This window comes from Hylobates moloch, unplaced genomic scaffold, assembly GCF_009828535.3.
Source record: "Hylobates moloch isolate HMO894 unplaced genomic scaffold, HMol_V3 SCAFFOLD_6, whole genome shotgun sequence".
Classification (NCBI taxonomy): Eukaryota; Metazoa; Chordata; class Mammalia; order Primates; family Hylobatidae; genus Hylobates; species Hylobates moloch.
This window is the reverse complement of record NW_026652281.1, coordinates 16,612,931-16,629,830: the sequence shown is the minus strand read 5'-3', so window position 1 is coordinate 16,629,830 and position 16,900 is coordinate 16,612,931. Positions and strand designations below refer to the sequence as shown.

The 16,900-nt window shown below is 39.1% G+C and overlaps 1 protein-coding gene across 5 annotated transcripts in view; it reads right to left on the bottom strand.

The window, feature by feature from the left end:
- Positions 1 to 1,004: 1,004 nt before the first annotated feature.
- The window catches only part of ACSL6 (acyl-CoA synthetase long chain family member 6), a 61,404-nt gene continuing 45,508 nt past the window's right edge, over positions 1,005 to 16,900 (bottom strand). For all 5 annotated transcript variants that reach the window (XM_032156506.2, XM_032156502.2, XM_032156500.2 and 2 more), the window contains exons 18-21: positions 13,526 to 13,669; positions 11,494 to 11,595; positions 10,508 to 10,579; positions 1,005 to 5,392 (exon numbers count right to left, since the gene is read on the bottom strand). In XM_032156506.2, the coding sequence (XP_032012397.1) occupies positions 5,255 to 5,392; positions 10,508 to 10,579; positions 11,494 to 11,595; positions 13,526 to 13,669 (456 nt within the window). In that variant the 3' untranslated portion in view covers positions 1,005 to 5,254. The remainder of the gene's footprint in view (positions 5,393 to 10,507; positions 10,580 to 11,493; positions 11,596 to 13,525; positions 13,670 to 16,900) is intronic.

Genomic DNA, 16,900 nt, shown 5'->3' with positions numbered 1-16,900 from the left:
CTGTCAGCCAGAGCTGCACTGGGCGTAAAACTTCAAGCAACTCAGTCTAAGTAGGAGTGGGGCAAATGGACCATCAACGAATCAACCACGTGGGAAGTTTCTCAGAGAAAAGGATGCTGGAATTTCAATTTTAAAAGATGAATGGTTGGAGTTAGGGGAATTAGAGGAAAGGGCATTCTAGGAGAAAGGGACTATATGTGTAAAGGCATGTAGGCACAAGAAAGTATGATGCTTTTAGGGAACTACAAAAGCAAAGAGTATGATTGGAGCCGAGGCTCCATGGAGGAGGGAGTAGAAGAGATGCTAGTCCCTATGTGCTGAACCTGCAAGTTTGAAGTTTATCCTGGAAACTATGGGAAGTCACTGAAGGACTATTAGCAGAAAAGTGGCATTTTCAATCTAGATTTTCAATTTAGAAAGATTGCCCTGGCTGAAATGTGGATGGTGAAATTTGAGGATGCTGGAGTGGAAACTTGAAGGCTAGTTAAGAAAGCACTGTAATATTCCAGACAAGAGATAAGGGTGGCACAAACTACACTAATAGCTGTGACAATAGGGAGGAATGCATGATAGCAAACATATGGAGAAGGCAGAATCTGCATATCTTGGACACAGTAGAATTCATTATTTTAAGAAATTACATCCATTATTCTGAACATGAGTAAAAGACATGGAAATGGTATTTTAAAGGCCACCATAATGGAAAGTTTGAAGACAGTCATTTGATATGTATTCATAAAAATGATTTAAACCCAGGAGATATCTGACAGCAAAAATTCCAACAGAGGCTTGGGCAAAGGAGCTCTTCTCTGGATGGACCATAAGTTCTTGGAGTTTGTGGAACTTTAACAGAGGACGTAGAGTACAGATGTAAAGTATACTGATTGGTAATGTAGCTTTATACTATGTTTATCATAAGCAGTAACTGTGATTGATAATTACCAAATATACTCACATGAGGGGATTATATTACGTAAATATATAAAATAGTAATTATAAGCAACTTTGAGAAATGAAAAATCTTTTATTTTACAAAAATTTTCATAAATGCATTTTATATTTAATATGCATGCTATTATAACAAAGCAACTGAAAATGTAATTACAGGTAAGATACTTTTATGCATATTTAAAAAGTAATATTTTAATCCCCTCGGTTTTTAAAAATTGAAAGTAGAATAAGCAATTCTTCAAAAAATGTCCATTTTCCCCCATGCAACTGTTGCAATGTTTTAACAAGGAAAATTAGAATAATCAGTCAAATGAATGTTTAAAAGCCACTGTCACCTCATGAAACCCTTTCCATTTGGGACCAAGTTTAGAAATGCTCACATTTCAAATATTTATCTACTGCCTCTGTGTTACAACCATTAATGTGTTCTAACTGAAGAGTTTCTCATTTGGGGTATTGACCTTACTTGAATGCTAACCCACTTCTTATTGCAGTTAATTGTAAATTCACAGAAAGTATTTTCTAGCATACTAGAGAGGAAATTCAGACTACTAGGATCCTTTTTTCTTTTCATGTAAATGCTTCCTTAAAATTAAAACCGGCAAGGAAATACAACCAATTTATAGTTTACTAATTTTTTTATATGGTTATTCAATCTTTTTTTTCCTGAGATATTAAGCACATTGTAGGTAGCCTGTTTTCATGCAAAAAATATATTTCCCCATTCTTTACATTCATTTTAAAGTATTTTATATTTTAAATAACTATATCACATTTGTGCTTCATACATTTGGAAAATAAAGGATATTTCATTTTCTTTACTGCAGAAAAAGGAAAGGTTATTGGTTCTTTGATAGGTAATACAATCAAATTAAGTGCTGATTTCAAGTTGCTAAAACATTACCTGATTGTAAAAAATTCCAATGGAAAGTTCTATTTTTTCTCATACTTGTAGTTTTAACTACATTTAGAATGAAAGCATGACTTGTGTAAATGAAGGAGACATAAAATGTTTAATCTTTGGATTTCTGAATTTATGAGTTCCTAATACATGGGGCTAGGCCTACATACTACACCTGACCAGAGGCTCCTCTCCCATTTGCAAGGGAAGTCTCAATATTATATAAAGACATCTTCCACAGCAAAAGGAAAAACAGGTTTGGTATATATTTTATAATATACACAAAAGGATCTGTTTGCAAAATATGAGAATTACTAATACATTTGAATAACAGATAAAAAGGCCAAACATTTAAGAACATATTTACACTTAAGGAACTGATTATCTGTTATACTTCTAGGCTTAAATAGATCCAATGCCCAATATGAACGTGACCATGGTAAGTACATGACCTTTTTCTATCTTTGTTAATGAGAAATACAAATTTTTTTCTCCTCCAGAATAAAGTTGGGAAATCTGAAGCAAGAAGGATTTTTCCACTGATACATAGGCTTTCATTTCTCATTTCTTACAAAATTAAGTGGCATTAAGCAGAGAAATAGATAAATGTACATGCAAGATATTTAGGGTACACTATTTACTTTTCTCAGCACATCTGCACTAACCCATTTATTGGCCCAAGTGTGATGATTTCCACATAGACCTGGAAATCTAGAAATATAAGATCTTTTAAGTGGCAAAAAGAAGAAATCTTGTTTTTTTTGTTGTTTTTTTTTTGTTTTTTGAGACGGAGTCTCCCTCTATTGACCAGGCTGGAGTACAGTGGCACGATCTCCGCTCACTGCAAGCTCCGCCTCCTGGGTTCATGCCATTCTCCTGCCTCAGCCTCCTGAGTAGCTGGGACTATAGGTGCCTGCCACCACGCCCGGCTAATTTTTTGTATTTTTTAGTAGAGATGGGGTTTCACCATGTTAGCCAGGATGGTCTCGATCTCCTGACCTCGTGATCTACCCGCCTTGGCCTCCCAAAGTGTTGGGATTACAGGCGTGAGCCACCGCGCCCAGCCAAAAAGAAGAAATATTAAGTTGTCCATAATCTGTCATATCTAACTATTATAAAGTAAAAATAAAATAAGTTTTAAATTACTTGTTTATGTCACATTGTTCAAAATTCTTTTGGGCTTAAAGCCAACTATGAATTTCAGTTCATTAGGAGGACAATGGGAAACAGCTTCTTTTTTTGTTGTTATTGAAATGTAAGCAACTTGCCCTTAAAATAGTATGAATATCCAGTTCAGGTAACAATTTTCACTTTTAATTAGTCAAATATATATTAAATATAAAAATCTAATGCTGTACAGATGTGACTTTCAACATTTTAAGTATTAGTTTATTCAGAAACGCCTTTAAAAATCAGTGTGTATAGAAGAACTAGCGCATTTCTTAAATGTCAAATTTAGAAGTGCAACAGTGGGTCTTCAGAGAAAATATGCCCAAGAAAGACTGGATAAAAACACTGGGTAAATACATCAAATGAAACTGTGTGTCACTTTTGACAAGACTGAAATATAAGTATATAATCACTGATGCATATTTATTCAATAGGCCCATGTGATTATGTGGTTTTTAACTAACAGCATTTATTTTTGCAAACTGCTTGGCATTCCTCCAAGGGAAAGGAGCTTCTAGACTACAAACACTGAGCACATACATTTTAAATTAACACACGAATTGCATATGGATTGTTCGTATGCTTTTAGAGTCCTGTCTCTACAGAAGAAAAACACCTTCCTGGGTTCCATGCCTTTTTCAGAGGCACAATCTATAGCTTGGAATTTAATTGCTGTCCATGGTATCTGGACTTTAATTATAAGAAATTGTTGACACCCCAATACAGGGTGTGTCTAAATACATAATGCAAGAAAGGAGGTTTTAGTGGTTAAACTTCAGCACATTTAAAGATTTTAGGAATGGAATTATGCCATTAGGGGGTATTTCTTTGTCTATGGACTTAAAAAGTTTTCTTGGGGCATTTTAAAGAGGTTTATCAAAGTTATATTGTTGAAAAACTATTTTCCCTGGAAATAATATCCCCTCCTTCCCACCTTCTGCCTTGACATTCTTACTGGAAAAAAAGTGAAATTGCTCAGAATTACAACCATATAGGGTTTCCAGGCATAGCATGGGCACATTGGGAATGGAAGACTAGAAGACCCCAGCAAGGAATTTAGGTACATTAATTGCTGCCTACTGTTAGAAATAACTCTGAGTTTCTTCTCCCAAGTCTTCCTCAAGGATCCATTCATTGTAGAGTCAACAGATGTCTTTTAGAATTCATTATGATAAGAAGTCCATGAACATACATATACTATCCTTGAATAGTTTTACTTATATTTTTTCTAGGTAGTTCCTGAATACTTTAATGAGCTTAATAAATGAGAAAATGTATTGAAAGGTCTTTGTAAGTTACTATATAAATATGACATGTGTTTTAATAATATCTGAATTTGGCTGGGAACAATGGCTCATGCCTGTAATCCTAGCACTTAGGGAGGCCAAGGCGGGAGGATCCCTTGAGCTCAGGAGTTTGAGACAGCCCGAGCAAAATCTCTAAAAAAAAAATTTTCTATTAGCCAGATGTGGTGGTGTGTGCCTGTAGTCTCAGCTACTTGGGAGGTGAGACAGGAGGATAGCTTGAGCCCCAGAGATGGAGACTGCAATGAGCCATGATTGAGCCACTGCACTCCAGTCTAGGTGACAGAGCAGACCCTGTCTCAAAACAAAAAGAAAAAAAAGAATTTCTGAATTTTCATTTTTCATGAATGAAAGTAAACATCAGAGAGAAAACTTTCACATATGACAATATGGATTGCCATGTTTAAAGACTCTGAAGTTACGTAGACTATGAGTTATCATGTTTTGTTTTAGCATGATTCTGTACACCTAGCTTTAATTTTTGAAGTCTGATTTAATTGTGATTTTGACAATCAGTTATTGAATGAGGTAGTCCACAGTGCTTAGATATTTGCTGCATCTGGTTACTATTTCACAAATAATTAAGTACAATATATCACTTATGTTTTTCCTTTATGTTTAATAGTTCTGTGAACATTGACAATATATTACTTTTAGTGGTACACAGTTCTTGAGAAAATGTCTTGATTTTTACATTGCCATTTGCGATATTTTTAGCAGCCCACCACAATATAATTTTAATAATAAAAATAAAGTGTACTCATTGATGATAGAGAAAATATTGTTAAAGACCTCTTGGGACAGGAAAAGGCTCAGTCATAAAATCAGATGCTTATTCATTTCCAGCTGTGTCATTCTGACTCATTACTTTCAAGAATAACTATAATATTGCTACACAGTCCATTATACTGAGAACTTTCCTTGAACTTCACATGGAGATTGAGTAAAGCTCTTCTATTTGTTTTTTGAAGTACTCTCTCAGCTCAGGTCTCTTAGCTTTTAGTGTTGGTGTCAGCAAGCCATTTTGAACTGAGAACATGTCAGAATGGATGTGAATGGCTTTAACCTAAAAACCAAATGCAGAATACATCTTTAATAGGAATAGAGCACAGTATTTATAGTATACATGGGAAAAAGCAAACAGGCACATGAGAGTAGATATATTGACATACAGACATTATGCTAAGTCAAAATTATGTTGAGAACATTTCAGCCTATTTTACGTATCTAAAAGCCAACTTTTTTCCTTCCTATTCATTCATTTAGCCAGTCAACAGAAATGAATTAGTTGCTTACTCTATGCCAGGCACTGAGGATACAAAGAGGAATCATGAATGCCTCTGCCCTTAGGGAGCGCACATTCACATCCAGTAGTGGAGACAGAGAAACACTGGGCAATTATCAGTATGGTATGCATGAGATAAAGGGCACCCATCTCAGGCATAGGAGGGGAGAGGGTGAGACAGTCAGGGAAGACTTCCCAAATCAGATGGATGTTAAATAATGGGTTATAGTTAACCAGCAAATGGGGAAAAGTGGGTGGAGAAGGGCATTATAGGCAGTGGCAACACCAAAACAAAGCCATGGGAGTGAGAAATGGCAGAGTGTGAAAAGGGAACTCTAAGTGGTTTCTTGTTACATAAAATAAGAGGCAAAGAGTGTGAGGGATGAAGCTAAAGTGGTAGATGAGCCAGTTTATGGAGGAGCTCAAATTTTATTCCAAATACAATAGTAAGATACTGAAGGTTTTTAGTTAGGGCAATGGCATGGCTGAATACCCATTTTGGAAAAATCTCTCCAAGAGAAATGGGAAGATTGTTTTTGAGAGGATTTCTAGGGTATCCAATTTAAATAGCTGGAAATCTTGCCTAAAGATGGGCATCATCTTTATGGTATCATCTATGGCTAAAGATAGGTATCATCTTAAATAGCTGGAAATTTTGGCTAAAGATGTGTATCATCAAGTGTTTCAAAATCAGATATGGTTATTGTAAAAAGGGTTTTGTTTAAAAACTCTCTCAGTGTGCTTGATATTCAAAGAAGCACAGATTCAGTAAGGAATAGGGCTGCTGTTCTTTGTACCCTATAGAATATACTTTTTTCCTAATTTGTTGTTACAAAACATAAACCATCCTAGGAGACCCAATATTTATTGGAAACAGGTCCCAAGGGAGACGTTTTTAAACCATAGTGCACTGAGAACTAGGTGATCTGCAGAGGCCACTGCTGGGGATGGTGTAGAAGTGGGGTTTAGATAGGTAAGGGTAGAAAGGAGATGGAGAAGGGTGGGAAGATGAGGTGAGGTGCTTAGGAGGAAAAGTGTGTGTGTAGAAGCTCTGGCTCAAGCCCTAAACCAACCTGAGTAGCACTGCTCTTATGTTTTGTGCATGCTCAATTTTTATATGTCATCCAAGTTCTACTTAAATAAGTTTGGAAATCACCATTTGATGACAAAATTAATTAAGGAAAACATTAACACAATCAAAATCAAATTTAATCTCAGTTACAGGGATTTAATGCAGTAGTAACTAACCTTTACTGTAAAAATGAAAAACTGAAAAATTGACAGTACTAATATCCTTAACTTTTCAAAAAAATTTCTCTTTCTGTAGAAGCACTATCAAATGAAGGCTTCTGGTAAGTGCAAACCACCTATCCACCTTCTTTTGTTATTAAAATTAATACTATGCTTTTAAAAAGGAGATACAAATGCCAAGATATAATTTCTCAGTGTTGTAGCCTGGGTTTTGGCTTGTCTGCATTCCTAACAGCATGTGGAGAACATTGTGTAATTGGGACAAGAGTCTATGTTCAGTATGGGAACTTGAGGTGAATATCTTTGAAAAGCCAGCAGTGACAAGTAGAAACTACTAAAAAATACAGTACTGGAAATATAGATTTCATAAGGAGAGGTATATCATGTCATTTATATGGTTAAGTAGAAATGTAAAAGAAAACATTATGATCTTAGGAAGAAAGAACGGCATCAACAGGTAGATTTGGAATATCTGCCGAGCCAGCTACCTCCCCAAACCTAAATGGCTGAGTGGGACATCTGCAGCTCCATGTGGCTGTCTACAAAATAGTTCTGCCTGAGAAGAGACTATATCATTAAATACAGCCTTGCAGAAGCCCAAGCAATATGGCAGCCTGCTCTGGGCTCACCTTTCAGTCCCTTAGTGAGCAGGTCAAAGCTGCATGCCAGTCCCTAGTCTGGTCTGACCTACGGACCTTGGACAATTTAAATCCTTCTATGAAAATACCTATACAACCTGCTTGAGTGACTAAAAAATATAGGCAGTGAGTGGAAAAAAATGAGTCAGCCAGTTGTTTAACTGACACTGACTTTAACTGTGGGCCACAAACCTATAGTTTTTTTCAGAAGTGAATCAATGATAAAAGCATGTTCATTTTTTATAATAATTATTTTCTCATAAAGCCAAACTGTCCAATTGTGAACTTGTAAAAAAAAAGGTATGAGAGTCCTTATTCTCTCTTTATGCCAAACACTTCATGAAACTGGAATTTCCATTTTTTAACTAGCAAAGCTTTTGTTGGGAAAAGAAAAAGGGAGATGCCTAATATTAGCTTCCCTTCCTGAAACCATACTCTTTTCACTGAAAAGATATGCTACAGGATTTTAAAAAATAATTCAGAAATACTGTGACATTTAAATATGGCATTGGAATAAAATTCCTCAAAATTGTCCATTTATGCCAACTCATAAAAGCACAAACTTTTCATAATTTTAGAGACATAGTATTTTAAGTTTTTCAATGGTCTTAATGAAATCCTTTAACGCAATATTGCTTGTAGAGAATAAACACAGAGTGAATAATTTAGAACAGGAAAGACAAAGTAAAAAAAAACCAATTACATGAGTTAAGGAAATGCTCATTTTCTTATTTAAAGGCAAATTGGTTAGGTAAGTGTTCATTTCAATGACAGGAAATACAATAAAATATTTTTAGTAAGTGCTTAATTAGTCAGAAATTGAAAATATCAAGTGTCAAAGTTTACATTGTATTGCCTATGCAAATTAATAAGGCATATAAATGTCAAACAAATGGTTAAATCATGGCTAAGTATGCTCAAATACTTCCCAGCCACCTATCTACTCATTAAAATATATCTTCCAAAGATCTCCATAAATTAATAATGGCTGGCCTAGTTCTAGGAATTGTCTGTTCTTGGAAATTAAATTACATCAATTGTTTTTCTAATTCAAAGTTTAATTCGGATCAACCAAGTCCAGTAAGTCTGAACGCCTAAAGCTTTTGTTGAATGACTTAAACTTTGGATATTGAACTTGAATTCATTATTTGTGTGTGTATGTGTGTGTTTAATTAGAGTTATGCCTTAATTGGCCATTATTTTTGAGGAAGAGGGAAAAGGACAAGCTGACAATGGATTTTGGATTAACTGAAATAATTTATGTTGAGCTTTGGATCACAACTGAGAGCACACCCTCCTCAGGCATGAGGCCTGGTTTTTGCTTTCCTGTGGTCAGCTGAGGGCACGCACTGGCTATGGTAGGGAGGATGTCATAGACCAACAAAGAGGAGAATGAGAACAGAGAAAATCAAAAGGCGACAGCCTTGGCAATAAACTAAAGGCCTCTGAGATCCCACATGACTTCCCTGTATTTGAGGTTACCATGGTGAGGGCAGATTATTAGAGCAGAAACTCTGCGAAAGGCATGTGGAAAGTCAAGAACTCATCTCCTCTCAGTGAAAGCTCTAACCAGAGCAATGGTTAACACTGGAAACTTAACTAAAGGTACCTTTTAAGCATAATCTTAAGAGTTGGTATTTTTTTCCATGAAGAGGAATCTGGGTGTCATGATACTCTGTGTGCCCTGGGACAGGTCCCGCATCCAAACACCAGCAGGGGGCATGCGGGCCGTGTGAATGCACCAGGATGTCCGCGGGAACTGCAGCTTAGGCTGCAGCCAGCCCTTCAAATCCACATAGGCCCAGACCAACCAGGCCTACATGATCACAGAGGATCCCATCACACAACTCCCCACTGAGGAAGGGCAATGAAGTCAGTTCTTATGCCAAAATTGACCTTTTTCTTTCAGAAAGATAAATGTAACTTGCCTGAATGCCTCAGATTCTATACTTTTAAAAAATATTTATTTACCCAGGCCTAAATTGCCCTAAAACATACTGACAGTTGAGGGTAAAGCAGTGTTTCTCAAAATGGATTAATATAAAGATCTATTTTTAAAGAAAAACAGTATTTTTAGACCCTGAATCTATGCTTAGATTTCCATAGTTTGAAACTAAAAAATTAAAATTTTAATCCATGAAAATGCTTTTTTAAATTGCAAATTAAAGCACTATAAGAGTTTTATATTTTAAGCTGGTTTTAAATGTTTTTCGGTTATTAAGTGAACATACAAAATTTAAAGATTCCTGTCCAACTTGAAGACCCCGTCACTAAATTTGGGGAAATAAACTTGTATGAAAAACAATTATTTTAATGAAATGTTTATCTTATGAAAAACAATTATTTTAAATAGAAGGAAATTTTAAAAATCAGTATATTAATATTTTTCCATTTGAAGCATTTTTCTCTTTGAATTTTTGACAAAAGAGGATGTATAAATGGTATATGTAAGTCAGACTAAGTATGCTTATGAGCTCAATTACAATAAGAACCCAACCTTGCAGAAAAAAAAAAAAAAGTCTTGGAAGACTGCTGTGTCCTGTCCCAAAGCATTGTTTCCTCCTCTTTACAGAGGGCATGCTGGGCTGACAGATCACTGGCCCGAGGAGACCAATCTTTCCAATGGCCTCCTAACAAGTAAGCTTGTCTGCTGAAGCCAAGAAGACGGTCCCCATAAAAATAAAAATAAGATAGGACTGTCATCTGTGGTAATGCAGGAAGCTTGGAAGACAGATGATGTACACATGATTTACTAGTGACAGCTAGGGTATTATTTCAGCCTTATTAAAGTTTGTAATTATAAGGACGAGTGCAATTTCTTTTGACATGTGACCTATTTTGGTTCAGGAGGCAGCTTGGAACAGGCCTTCAGGGGTCCATTGGTACACAGCCTGCTGGCGGGCCACACCATGAAAAGTCAGGAATCTAGGTCAGGGTCACCATGGGTTAATTTAATTTTCATCACTGCCTAAAGGGCTGTAACGAGTATGGGGAAGGTAACAGTTACCTGCTCAAAAGAATGGAGTCCACTTTCTTTTCCTAACCTCACCATATCTTCCAAAATGGCTTTCTTCAGATCCTGAATCAAACCATATGAGAAAAATTACAAGACAAGAACACATTTCAAAATGGAGGTAGAGGAAACAACACTTTTGAGTAAAGTGCAACTGATGATTGTGCCAACATGTGCTAACCCACAGCCCGCAACTGAGGCTGATACTCCCTGGCAGCACTCCAATTACCACCTCTCATCAGGCAAGTAAGTACCTGAAATGGCCAAAGGAGTGACCATGAATGGGCTAAGGGACCACTCAATTTTTTTTTTTAAAGCAGCCTTTTGGTCAGCCTGGTGAGTCTTGCTAACCCTAGATGAGCCCAGGGCCCAGGGTCCAGTAGAAGAGGGAGAGTCTATGGCTACTACCAAGAAATGGACCATGTGACTCAAGGGGCTACACTAAGTCAGAGCACGGCGACCTCCTCCACAGAGTTCTAGGTGTGCCATTAGAAGGTTTCAGGAAGGTGTGAATAGCTAATGCTCTAAGTAGGAAGAATTGTGCTCCTTTTTCTATTCCATGACTAGCTGTCTACACCCAGTAGACACAAAAACCACCTTACATCTGAAGGAGCATGGCAGGTGAGTCAGAAAGCCTATGCTCGCATCTGACTCTGCTGCTAACCAGCTGTGTGACCTTGGGCAAGTTACCACCCTCCCTGGACTCTCCTCTAAGCCACAAAGCAACAGGGCTGGATAAGCTTTCTGTGGTGTCTCTTGGCTTAAAATCCAAACATTTGTCAATCTTTCTAAGAAGAAATATGAGTTTCTTCAGTAACAAAAAGACAAATCGCTGGTTTAGAAACCCCGCTATGTATAAAGTAATGTTAGAAATTCCGTATGAACTCGAATTTCACTGGTCTACAGCTTTTCTGTCTTCTCATTACGTGGTATCATAAAACATTCAGTAATCTTTCAGGAGACAGCCCCAAGATACCAACCTTATTTGTGCAGAGATCTGCATATGTTCCTTCAATTCCTCTCTTCTGGGCCCAGGAGGGCATAACTTCAGGGTCAGGCACAACAATGCCTACCAAAAAGGCCTGTAGTGCTCACCAAAGGAGAACACAGTCACAACAAATGCATTTAAAGTGGTTATTTGCGGTCCAGCATTAATATTCTCAGACTCCACCTTTTTCAAAAACTAAGTATACGTTTATAAAACATTTGTTGATGTCATGAAACATTTCTGCCAATATATCATACCATTCATTTTCTGATATATTCCCCTAGTTTTATATGAAAAAATAAGGACATTAAGAATCAGTAAAGTTAGACTGATATGCACCTTTGATTCTCATGCCAATCTCAAATCAGCACATCTTTAGGAGGCTGAGCAAACAACTCTCTGATCCAAATTCTATGAACCAAAATGTTTCCCAGGATTACCAAACCACGTTGAAATGGTTTCATTGATACGATCTTCATTCATGAAAGACTTCTTCATTTTGTTTATTTTTTCTTTTGAGACAAGGTTTCACTCTGTTGCCTAGGCAGGAGTTCAGTGGTATGATCATGGCTCACTGCAGCCTCGACCTCCTGAGCTCAAGTGATCCTCCCATCTCAACCTCCCGAGTAGCTGGGACTACAGATGCACGCCACCACATGTAGCTAATTTTTGTATTTTTTGTAGAGATAGGGTTTCACCACGTTACCCAGGCTGGTCTTGAACTTCTGGGCTCAAGCAATCCTCCTGCCTCAGTCTCCCAAAGTGTTGGGATTACAGGCGTGAACCACCATGCCAGGCTATTTTGATTTTTAAAGCATTTCTTCGAAAACAATTCATAATATTTATAGAAATGCAATGACAGTGCAGAACATATTTGATATCGGGCAAGGCATGGTGGCTCACGCCTGTAATCCCAACACTTTGGGAGGCTGAGGCAGGCACGTCACTTGAGGTCAGGAGTTCAAGACCAGCCTGGCCAACATGGTGAAACCCTGTCTCTACTAAAAAAAACAAAACAAAACAAAAAAAATTAGCCAGGCATGGTCGTGGGTGCCTGTAGTCCCAGCTACTCAGGAGTCTGAGGCAAGGGAATCACTTGAACGCTGGGGGTAGAGGCTGCAGTGAGCCGAGATTGTGCCACTGCACTCCAGCCTGGGTGACAGAGCGAATATATTTGATATCTTAGATATCATAGAATATACTCATGATCTTTCTGACTTTAAATCTAAATAATATTGAAAGGAAAATAAGTATAAAACTCCTCCAAATAATTGAATCCTAGTAACCTATATTAGTATCAGTACCATTAGTACATTTTTTTGCAGTACTTATTAATTTGTAAAGTTCATCTGCATATTAAAAAAATCAAAATAGGCCAGGTGTGATGGCTCATGCCTCTAATCCCAGCACTCTGGGAGTCTGAGGCAGGAGGAGAATCACTCGAGCTCAGGAGTTCGAGACTAGCCTGGGCAACATAGTAAGACCTTGTCTCTACTAAAAATTAAAAAAAAAAAAAAAAATAGCTGGGCATGGTGGTATGCACCTGTAGTCCCAGCTATTGGGGATGGGGAGGGAGGGGGAAGGGGATGAGGTGGAAAGATGGCTAGAGCCCAGGAGGGAGGTTGAGGCTGCAGTGAGCCATGATCGTGCCACTATACTCCAGCCGGGGTGAAAGAGCGAGACCCTGTTTCAATAATAATAATAGTAATAATAATTTTTAAAATAAAAATAAAAACAGTAGAAACCCTGAATCTTGCTCTAGTATTTTATCTCAAAAATCCTTGGAAGTAAGTAGAGCATAAGTGAAAACGAATGGGAATGTTCATTAGTACTACTTCAGACAATTTACTTGACCTAATTACATTTTAACAAACTATAAGTAAGATTTCTCCTTTTAAAAGGAGTTTTCTCTCATGTTTTAAAATGCAGAGGAGAATCCTGGTGTCTGATTGGAGGTTAATGTTTAATCTGGGTTTTTCAGCATGCACAGGATATGTAGGAGGGCTGAAGCCTAGGGGCCTCACCTTTAAGCTGTCCCCATGGACATAGATTTGCGCCACAGGTTGGCTCCGGATGTAGATGTTCTCAATCTTCTCGGGTGCAACATATTCTCCCTGAGCAAGTTTAAATATGTGCTTTTTCCGATCAATAACTTTAAGAGTTCCTGCCTGTAGAGTTGGACAAACAGCTTTATAAGAACATGGCACTCTCAAGCCTGAAGTCTTTGCTCCTCAGTGCCGTAACTCCCTGCCCTACCCCACCCAGCAGACCCCACCCCAATTTCTTTTCCATCTGTTGTGTCTACTCTTAGGGAGCTGCAGGGCTCCTGGAGAGAACCACTGTGCACCGCAGGTTGAAGGCATCCCAGCTCTGCTGGGCCGTGAGCATCCACTGTCCTTTCCCCTCAGCAGTTAGCCGCCTACACTGTCCTCCCACCACTGCCACCCTCATGCCTAGCAGCAGGTATCCTCACCTCCTCCTTCTCGGAGGCCCACCGCCCTTCCATCAGGGCACCCCTCTTGCACACACCCTTGCTCCAGCTGCCTTTTTTCTCACCAGCATCTTTGCTTAAGCATCACTCCCTTAGACTACACTCAGGTCTCTTGCCCAGCTACTGTCTCCACCCCTAAAGAGCAGCCTCTGCATCCCCTGGCATATAGCACAGAACTGACAGAGCCCCTGTGACTCCTACCCGACATGCCAGATGTCACTAGGAGCCCAGGCCCCTGTAGGACTTCTGCAGCAGGCAGGTCACCTCCTTGGACAGGGAGTGCTGGTGCCACTGGCCTCCAGGAGCCGTCCTCACCTCCCTGACTCTCCTCGACATTTTTGAGCTTCCAAGGGGATTAGGTAGGCCTCTTTCCCCTCACCTCCACTGACAATGCACCTTGGAGTAACCACTGTTTTCTCTTCATTGGTCACTCCCAAGTCAGTTCAAGCTTCCGGCTCTTCACTGAGCTCCAGATCCAGAACCCAAATACCCTTGGAATGCTTCAAAAACTAGGCTGTTTGTCTCAGAGGATGTAACATGCTCCTATATGAAACTCACGACCAAGCTTCTCATGCCTGCCCCAGCCTCCAAACCCCAAACCTGGAGATGACTTTGTTGTTTGTCTCTCCTGGGATCTCCAGCGGTCAGACTCACCTGTCCTTGCTCACAAATCCATCTCATATCCACCACCTCCTCCCAGCAAAACCACTTTCTGACTGGACTTCTGCACACACTCTGTCTCTATTCCATCTGCTTGATCTGCCAGTGCCAGAGCAATCTCTCCAAAAGAGAAAAATAAGCAGACTCTGTTTTGCTCAAAACCCAGGCTAGACATCAGGTACTTTCCCTACTCCAGCTTATTTGATCCTCATGGTCCATTAGCTGAGTGTTGCCACCTCTGTTTCACAGATGAGGAAAATGAGGATCAGAAAGCTTAGTTAACTCCTCCAAAGCCACACAGCTAGGAGTTGGGGAACCAGGATTTGAATCCCGATCCTTCTGGACCAGAAGACTATGTTTATTCCTTGATCTACTTAACATGATTTCAAAATAACATTTTTAAAAGCACAAATGTCTTTATAGATGATTTCTACCTAAATTTCAAGAATGAATCATTCAAAGCTTGAACATACTCTTCCAAAAAACGGGGAAAAAACCCACTTACCAACTCATTCAATAAGCTGACAATAAAACCATTATAGGGTTGTATATAAAAGGAAAATTACAGATCAATCTCATTTGTGAATATAAATGGAAAGGTCACACACAATTTTTAGGAAAAATATTATTTTAAAAGTCACATCATGGTTAAGTTGAATTATGTCAAGAATGCATGATTTGCTTTACATGAGAAATATAGAAAAATAAGTATCTCAATAGCTGCAATCAGTTTTAATTAAATTTCAAAAATCATTTAAAAATAATAATTTTAAAAATGGACTCTCACAGACTACCTGCCTGCAACTTTAGGCTCTGTGCTCAAGCACAACACTAAATGCTTTACATGAATTCATTTATTTGCTTCATATTACCCCCTAAATGGTGGATGGTTTCATTCAAGTTACAGGGCATCAGCAGCAGATCCAGGGATTTGTGAGACTTCAAGCTTTTACAATACTGAGGGCCCTCTTTAAGAAAATCTAGGTAAAATGAACTGCAGGGCCTTGGAAGGGGCTGATGCAAGTGAGGGGGCTTGAAGCCTAAGCTTCCTGAGCCGACAGGACAATCCACCTTCTGCAGATGTTCAGGGCCTGCTGACCTCTCTAGCCTCTCTCTTCCACACCTATGGGTCTTCAGTTGGAATTAGTTGCTTCGCATGTCTGGTGCCTCTACTCAGCATATATTACTATCACGCCCTGATTTTCCTTCCCACTCCCTCCTCTTGAAACATGACTCATATCCTAAGACTTGGATGCAGTAGGTGCCTGTCCTCCTCTGCCTCTCCCGAGGTGAGTGTGCCCCCAGTGTGCCCCCAGCTCATGCCCATCACATTGGGTTGGGAACTGTCTAATCATGCATATCTTCCCTAAGCAGAGTCCCTGGGCCAGGGCACTCACTGGAGATACATCTTTGTCTGGGGCAGGCATGAGGGTTTCTCAAAGGGAAGTACACAGGCCCAAGCAGGGGCAGATCCATTTACCAGCCCACTCGGCCCCCCCTTGGGCTCAACATCATTCACGTGCCTCATTAACTCAACACCTCAAAATGTCCACCCAAACCTTAGCACTTCCCAAAGACACAGCAGAGGTTCCTGGGGTGGGCTGCTCCTGGCAAGAGTTCTCAGTGTCAGTGACAACCGTTTTCTGGTCCAAGCATTCATCTAAGCATCTCCTATGTGCCCGGTACTGTGCTAAGTGCTTTGCAGGCATAATCTCATTTGTTCCTCACAAAAATAACTTTATTTTTCTTTCTTTTATTAAAAACATTTTTTAAGGATAAAATCCAGGCTGGGTGCAGTGGCTCATGCCTGTAATCCCAGCACTTTGGGAGGCCGAGATGGCAAATCACTTGAGGTCAGGGGTTTGAGATCAGCCTGGCCAACGTGTTGAAACCCTGTTTCTACTAAAAATACAAAAAAGTTAGCCAGATGTGATGGCGGGCACCTGTAGTCCCAGCTACTGGGGAGGCTGAGGCAGGAGAATCGCTTGAACCTGGGAGGTAGAGGTTGCAGTGAGCCAAGATCTCATCACTGCACTACAGTCTGGGTGACAGAACGAGACTCCATTTCATAAATAAATAATAAAGGATAAAGTCCAGATCTTGCACAATACAACAATAATTTCAGAGGTAAGCAACGTTATGATCCCTATTTTAAAAATGAGAGAATGAGGCAAAGTGATTTTGGCTAAAAGCTGGGGGCCATGGCCAAGGAATGCTATGAAGGCTTGTTCTCCTGTTCTGTAAGTGA